The sequence below is a fragment of the Mytilus edulis genome, chromosome 4 (genome assembly GCF_963676685.1).
Source record: "Mytilus edulis chromosome 4, xbMytEdul2.2, whole genome shotgun sequence".
Taxonomy (NCBI): domain Eukaryota; kingdom Metazoa; phylum Mollusca; class Bivalvia; order Mytilida; family Mytilidae; genus Mytilus; species Mytilus edulis.
This window is the reverse complement of record NC_092347.1, coordinates 32636864-32645401: the sequence shown is the minus strand read 5'-3', so window position 1 is coordinate 32645401 and position 8538 is coordinate 32636864. Positions and strand designations below refer to the sequence as shown.

General features: G+C 29.7%; 1 protein-coding gene across 2 annotated transcripts; it reads left to right on the top strand.

Moving 5' to 3' along the window:
* The first annotated feature begins 269 nt into the window (after window positions 1-269).
* LOC139519482 (zwei Ig domain protein zig-4-like) lies at window positions 270-6974 on the top strand. Of its 2 annotated transcripts, XM_071311595.1 has the most exons (10): window positions 270-959; window positions 1916-1970; window positions 2817-2917; window positions 3268-3310; window positions 3550-3713; window positions 4097-4295; window positions 4621-4677; window positions 4896-5053; window positions 5470-5586; window positions 6221-6974. In XM_071311595.1, the coding sequence occupies exons 3-10, from the start codon at window positions 2840-2842 to the stop codon at window positions 6236-6238; spliced, it is 834 nt and encodes a 277-aa protein (XP_071167696.1). In that variant the 5' UTR covers window positions 270-959; window positions 1916-1970; window positions 2817-2839; the 3' UTR covers window positions 6239-6974. The 2 variants fall into 2 exon arrangements, with proteins under 2 accessions (XP_071167696.1, XP_071167695.1); XM_071311594.1 differs by lacking the exon at window positions 270-959 and having other exon boundaries at window positions 1483-1970.
* Window positions 6975-8538: the final 1564 nt, after the last annotated feature.

The window sequence follows — 8538 nt, the reverse complement described above, 5'->3', positions numbered from 1 at the left end:
GCAAAAATAACTAATGTTTAATTTGTATATAAGCGTTATAAACAAATCTTGTATTAACTTTGAACAAAACATGTCTGGGATCATTAAAAGATAGTCGTCAATGTCGGTAAGGTATATATAGAATTGAGATGATATTCCGTATGTGATGCCTTCGGTAGTTATTGCACGTATCCAAATTGGCATGTTACATGTAGACTCACGCATATCACAGGGTCAATATAGGCAGATTTTTGTCGGAAATTATACGCCGATTTCCCTAGTTTGACAAATTTTTCAGTATTACATGACACGCAAATTTAAATTTTAATTTTAAAGCATTCGTTATCCCTGGTTAGTTTGATTGGTTCATTGTTGAAGGATTGACGTCCAGTAGCAAATATTTCATGTATGTTAAAGAATTGTTTCGTTACTGTCCAACATGAAATTTAAGTTTCAATTTTTTCAAACGGGTAGATAACGTTTATGAAAATGACGAATACAGTAAAATTTTGTATGATGGTAGATTTTTATTTAAATTAATCTAAGTAAAATATAGATTTATTTGAATGAAAAGCCCAGCCGAAGTTACCGAGTAACCGCAGCGAAAATGCATACATAGTTGCTAGTTGCATTATGTGATGTATAATATTAACAATAAAGATTAACACATTAATATTGAAAATACAAGAAAGAAAAGATAAAGCAAGGCTTTATATATTTTAAATCTCACTACATAAATCCTGAGATCGACCAAGAAATTGATTAAGTGTTTTAAAAGGTTCAACGAAATAAATGACTTCTGAAAAGTGATATGCAACAAGGAAGCAATATTTAAAGTGTATAACAATTGATTCGCTGTGACCGAATATCTTTCACATAGATTTTCAAGTGAATCAATTAAATTTAAACCGGTAGTAAGTTTGTGACCGAATATTTTTAAAAGAACGTCAAGAAAGAAAATGCTCTTGTAACTGAGTTTAGTGAGTTCATTTTATATTGATATTTTCTTTTAATGAAGATTGATAATTAAAACTTATTTTTTGTTATATGTTCATACCATATTTCATGAATGTTGTTAATATTGTTTATATTAATTGTTTTTGCTTGACCCATATAGGTATTATTTGCAAATACAATTATTATTAAATAATGCACCTTTTTAAAAAGACATTTTTGAATACTTTGACGAGGTAACGAAGATAACATGTATCATCTTTAAAATCGATGCTTAATTTTGATTAATTTTGACGAAGGTGGCTAAAATAAAAGATTCTGTATCCTTTTAAGGTCAAAAGTAATTTTGATTATTTTAACGAGGGTTGAGCTTATTTTCTCTTTACAATAAATGATAAATTTTGACTTATTTTGAATGAGGATTGAGAATACGATACATATTACCCACTTGACGGTCAATAGAAATGAGGAATTTACCTTAAATTAGTTTATTGGTCATCGATAAGAATATAAAGCCATAAGTTATGGAATGTATCCAACTAAATCAATAATCGCACATTCAATAGACAGATTAACATAGTGTTGTACAATGTTGGAATTCTTATGAATGAACCTTGTAATTGCTTCAGGCCATTACTATTTTACACTTAGGTGATTTTTGCCACGCCCGTATTCACATATAAGGAAATTTCTACTTCCGATATCATCATAATGAATGGCATTAGACATTTTTGGTGACACCCTCGGGACCAAGTAGCCAATAGTATGGCCAGTAAAATCACACCAATTTAAGCGTGACATATTTCAGGCACGTGGGCGCAATGAGTGACGTCACCAAGAAGGCAATTCTGATATAAAATTGGTATTGTTGGAACTAGTGATTATAAAACTTATTCAGAGTCTGAACATACATACTAATATTAAATTTACAGTGTAAAAAATCAGAACTTACTTTTATATTGGAATTTTGGATTTTTTCTAGAAAGAAACTAAAGGAATTATATTAAACTAGAAACAAGTGATCTCTGTAAATTAAGGTAAGTTAAAATTAATATTTGAATATTAATTGAAGATGATGCAATCTTGCGTTAGGTATTTTATATACGCAAAAGTCCAATTCTTTGAATTGACTTTTATCAATATCTTTATTTAGTTCGTTGTACTTGAAAAGATATATCTTAAAAAAAATATATACTTCATGCTATTTTTATATATTTTTTTTTTTATTAAATCATATTGTTATAAAAAAATGAATGATGATAACTTTAATGATTTATGAAGTATTGTATTATTGCCTATGCTTCTTGACAAGATATTGAAGTCAGCTGAAGAAAAAAAACCAACACGTGGTTCTGGAATATTCCTCAAGTTTGGTCGAAGCTAAAAGTTGGAAATCCCAAAATAGCAATCTTTTGAGAGCATAAAAAGAGCTTTAAAAGAAGAGCCAATTTCGATATTAGTAATACATGTAGTATAAATTGGACATTACCGATATTGTATTAAACTGCATTTAAATTGTTTTTTTTTCAAATAATTGTTTAAAAATGGTACTTAGATTTTAACAAACATAGATATAGGATAGGTACTGTAACATAAAAGCTAGCAACCAAAGCTCAGCACACATGTTTTAACGATGAATATATAGACCCATCAAACGAAGGTCATATTATAGTGAACAATATCAGAAAAACTTATACTAGCCCAAAAGAAATAACAATTTCTAATATTGAAAAAATATATATACCCAAATTTATCATATAGTTAATATAAGAAATTTAATGCTTGTTGAGTTTAATATTTACAAATATATGTTTCAAAAAAGTTTATAGTAGAATGTATGATCATACTAAATTATACTAACTCTTTTTATTTATTTATTTCAGATTATATAAATAGCTATTTTTCAATGGGAATCTCTACAACTGTAATAAGGATTTTGATTTCCTTTCTTTTTTGCTCAACTCTATCATTCGGACGATATTTGGTAAGTACCTGTATTTATCTTATAAAGAATTTATTTTTGAAGATATTTTACGATTGACATTCAAATTTCAATTGTTATGGAATTTTAAAAGGTAAAACATCAAACATACAATTTTGAGATTTTCTAGTTTTATTGTAGTATTTTTTGTTTTATTTTTTATAGTAGTGACAAAAGTCATTCATCACGTCCGCATTGTACGTTTTCTAAGTATGCTCATAATTCACTGTCTTAACCACTCCTTATTTGACGATATTTGACCTATAAGTATATTTGTGTTATTTAACCTGGTGGGAACTGTTCCAAGTAGGTAATGTGTACTTGTTTGACCTGACATCTTTTTTCTCTTTCAGAGTAATGACAATCTATTTCGGGAAGTAAAACGGCTGGCAAAAGGTAAGATAATACAATCATTTTCTTGCTTTTGAAGTTATTGAATTGTTTATAACAATATCGTCTGGAGATTAAATTGAAAGTTTTAAACGCATTCATTTGTACTTTTAAATGTTAAGACGTTTTGAGACATTAGAAATTAACGATTTTTGTTTTCGACAGTTTTCTTTTATTATATTTTATGAAAATTAATTCAACGAATAAAGTTCGAAATAATTCACAATGTTCTTTTTCAATTACAGAAAAGCGAACGACCGAAGACAATAAATTATTTTTCAAGACTGGCGAAGACTTGCCTAGCGAAACGATAGGAACAGCACACGAAGACATTGTATTGGAATGTCAAGCTGGCGGGAAACCAGCAGCATCAATTCACTGGCTGAAGAATGGTATAAGAATTCAACAGGTAATTATTCTATACAAGTATTAAATGAATTTTTATTATCTTTTTAATCAGGAATTCAATCTAGAAAGATTAAACTTTTAAAAGTTTTGTTTTGCTTTTTTTTTATATTTCGATTGATTGTTTTGCATTCACGTACCATAGAATTAAGCTGTTTCAAAAACCATTTGATAATTTCAGAAGGAAAGTTTTAAATGATTGTAATTGTAATCACAGCTTAGTGTTTTAATTCAAAAATTAGAATACATTAAGGGAAAGGTGGATTGAAGCTTTATTTTCGTATCGATTTTAATATCATTTCTGGTAAAATGTGGAACCAACCTGCTTGCACCATTACTTTTTGTAAAACGAGGATCACTATTTCATAATCTTTTATTTTAATCCAGGGTCCATCAAGAGATTATAAAAACGACGAATTATTTGTTGAGGAAATATTAAACGAGAAAAGAGGAGCATTGATAGGACTCGGTTTTACTAAATCAAAGTTATATTTGGACTGTCTGTCTCCCGAGGACGAAGGGGAGTACTCATGTGTAGCTGAAACAGCAACCCAGAGAATTGTTCAGACAACACAAGTTTCAGTCGGTAAGTACAAATGCATACAGCTATTTTCTGTACTAAAAGATGCAAACAATTGCCGTTATGATTTAAAGGTTGATTGCTTCATATAAAATTGGAACATAATTTATAAATCAATCGCCTATTCAACAAATGAATCGACTATTCGGCAAATTAATCGACTGTTCGACAAATTAATCGACTATTCAACTAATTAATCGACTGTTCGACAAATTAATCGACTATTCAACAAATTTAAAATCAACTATTTAACGACTCTCTTTTGTAAATTATATCGTTATGCATATATTTGATCTTACTGTTGTTAATTGACTTTATACTTTTATTTCAGTTGGCCAATTTGAATCCAAAGCTCACGAAAAATGTATCGTCAAGAAATCAATTCATTGTAAGTATATATACAGTATTTTTATAGCATATTATATTTTTGAATGATTTAAAGAGAAAATGTAAAAAATATAAAAAAAACATATATTACCATGACTTTTTTTATTCGTTTCTTTTTTTGGTCTTTCTTTACTGTGTAAAATAATATAACACGATATTTGATATCACATGATATGAAATTTAAATATGAAATTTATTTATGTATTGTTTCCATTTTAGCTGCTTCTGCAAGAATATTTCTATGGACAAGCCATAGAGTCGAAATAAGTGGTGCCTCTGTCCAACTAATGTGCAGAGTAGAAGGTAGTCCATCCCCCGTGGTATCATGGGTTACCCCCAGAGGCAAAGAAATTTCACATCCTACAGAAAAATATGAGGTAAGTTTATTCATATTTTGAAATGATGAAATAAAACATGTTTCGTTCTTTATTTTAATTCTCTGCTGTTTTGTTACCTCCGTTGACTGAGCCGATTTTTATCGTGTTATTTTTGATATTTTCTCTCTCGTTTATGTCTAGGTTTCCAATTCAACTCATCGGTGGTTTATTTTTTTTTTATGTTAAAAGCATTTTTATCAATTCATTGCGGAATTTTTATATATTTAGTATCCCATTTCAAATTTCTACATGGTTTTATGAAGAAAAAAATTACATTAAAATGATCATTTCTATACTTGTATAGATAAGTAGATGTCTGACATTTAGTTTACGTTAATATTCATATCGGATTTTCTTTTTATATTCACTTTATAGTCATAGATGGTTAAATGACACGGGTTTATTTTATGATTCAGGTGCTAAGTAATGGAGATTTATTGATACGGAACATTTCGTGGAAAGACATGGGATCATATACTTGTTCATGTACTAATGATGCAGGCGTTGACGAAATATCAACATTTCTTTATCCAGTAAGTATCAGATTGTTACCATAAAAACTATAATTGCTATTAAAACTACTGAATAAGAAACGTCAAATATTCATAAGGTGTTTTAGTTTACGTCAAGTAGCCTTAAAGGTGCATTAGCTTATGTCAAATATAATCTTTAAAGGTGCTTTAAGTTGACAAGACGCATATGCGCACTCTCCATTTTTCTTATAGAATTGAGACCAATTACGTCAACCACACAACATCATAACTACCAAACTGCTTTATTAATGATTAAAAATGATATCAAGAAAACACATGTATATGATCTACTCAGAATTAACTTCCTTCGTTTCCAGTATTGTAAAACACACAGGACATCAACATACAAAAGCATTTACTTCGGTCGCTTAAATCAAATAAAGAGCAACACTCAGATAATAGTCCATAAATAAAGGCAACAGTAGTATACCGCTGATCACTACCGGTAGTAATTATTATAAATCGAATTAGCGAAAACAAATCCGGGTTACAAACTAAAACAAAGGGGAACACATGAATTTTAAGGGGAAAACAACAGTTTATAAATTAGTTTGCCAAGATTGTTGCAAAATGATATTATAATATACTTTTACTATCTCCTGTAATACTAAATCATTTCGTCTTTCCTTTTCAGACAAGAAGGAGATCGTAACACTTACCTGTAAAGGCATGATACAGAATTCCAGCCATTTTACTGTCTCTTACAATTTCATTCCGAAAGCTTAACAATCTGGTTCCTTTAAGAGACTTTAATCTTGCCAGAGAGATCCATGAACCAGTCCCAACATTTGTTGTTGGTTGTTGTTGAATATGTGCAATGGTTATATTGTTGTGTTCTCTGTTAAAACTTTACAATTGTTGAAGAATTTGTCTCATATATTATTTTTAATGCATTTTGCGTTCCGAATAACTCGGATAGTCCACGATATTAACTATTCACCTTCATTTTAATCAATTGTTTTCTTTCTTAATATTTCTTGAAATAGTCAAGAGTGCATGCAAGAGTATAAATTGGAATGTTGAATGTGGTATATTAGTAGTGAGCAACAAAATACACATATCTGTGAGAAAAAGTCTTCTCTGAACAATTTATGTTTAAATTAGAAACCTTTATAGTGAACCCAACTCTATTTCAAAAAAAATGTCGTCTGCTATTGATGCATGACGTAGTTATTTCCTGAGTACTTTATCCATGACGTCATCAAAACATATCATTGTGAATCATTATTTATTTATAATTGTTCATTCTGTGCCATTTTTATTGTAAAATAGTCATCCTATTTATTTATTTGTTTTATTTATTGAGATTATTTATTGATGAATATGACATAATGTGTAATATTGTGCTCAAAATTGACAAATGCCTTTAATAAATCCAGATGATTTTCTCTATGTGTTGTATAATTTATCCTCCTGTCTTATCGTGATCGAATTAGCCATTTTGCCATTTCCTTGGAGATAAATGTAAATGAATCGGTTGATGATCATCTTGTAAGACCGTACTTGTTTGATAAACGCAGACAAATCTACAATCAATTTATAAAAGAAACGACCATAAACCTATGTCGAGTTAACTCATTAGTTACAATACCTCATCATCTAAAGGGTTAAATGAAATATTAATGATAATTGCTTATTTGATGGAATATTACTGTTGCTGAAGACCAGATAAATATCAATAAGTCATTTCCAATCGTTTTGAATATCCACAAATTGGATAGATGGCAATTATTTAAATGGTCATAAATTGGAGCTATTCACCAAACAAATGACGAACAGTGTTAAGTATACACTTATTGTTGTTATTAGCTAAACGATATTGCGAAATAATAATGGAAATCGGTTCGTGTCTCTAATTTCCTGTGCTCAAAGATTTTCTTCAATTTTTATTTGATTCACTAAATCGAAAATAAAATTTAAGAGGGAAAGATACCGAAGCGATAATCAAATCTCATCAGTCGAAAACAAACTGCGGTTCCATGACAAAAAAACGAAAAACGACCAAATTTATAGACTAACAACCGTATACAAAACACAACTTAAAAAACTGAAGATTGAGAAACACGAAAAAACAGGTGGTGATCTAAGGCGCACCGAAAGGTATAGCAGTAATATCTTGCAGTTTTGATACATTATTACTAATTCCATATGTTGATGTAAAAAATTAAAAACAACACGTTTAATAATTTCTTGCGTCCGAAGCGCTTTCCTGGATTTACCTTCATCAGGAACGCTCAAAGCCAAACATTTGAAATCCGAAGATAGATAAATACCGAAAAACGTTTAAGAGCTATATGTCAAAAATACCTAAAATAAATGGCAGCAGTCCTTTTGCGCCAATTACTGTTTTTCAGGGGTATCATTTGCGCCAATTTTTTTTTTCAAAATGTATCAATTGCGCCAATATTCGGAACTCATTTGCGCCAATTTACCTGTACATATATCTATCATAAATATTAATGATTACTATATATGTATTCTAATGTTTGCCCCAAAAGGTATCACATGTTAGGAGATATTTCACCATAAAAACGAGTTTCTGAAGAGAATTAAATTACTTAAGCAGCATAAGACAGTCAATGTACAGAGAGAGAATAAAACTTATTGCTTTGCTTAACAAAGATATGCCAATATAGAAAATAGAAGTTTTTGCTTTTTATGTTTTAGCCACAAATGTTGATGACACAGAGCTTTGTTCCCACCATGCGTATGGGCTTTATTATTATGAACTATTATTAACTATTTTATGGATTTCATCCTTCAATGTTTGTGTTTTTTTACAATAAGAAGAAGTTGAAAGCTACTACATACATTAAATTGGGAAGTACCCATGCAGCAGCAGTAATAAAAACATATGTTTCAGAAAAGAAAACATGTGCCGTGTTACACTGCCGGTTCCAAGTCCAAATAAAGGAGTAAGGAAGTAATTTTCTTTTAACTGGCGCAATCGTA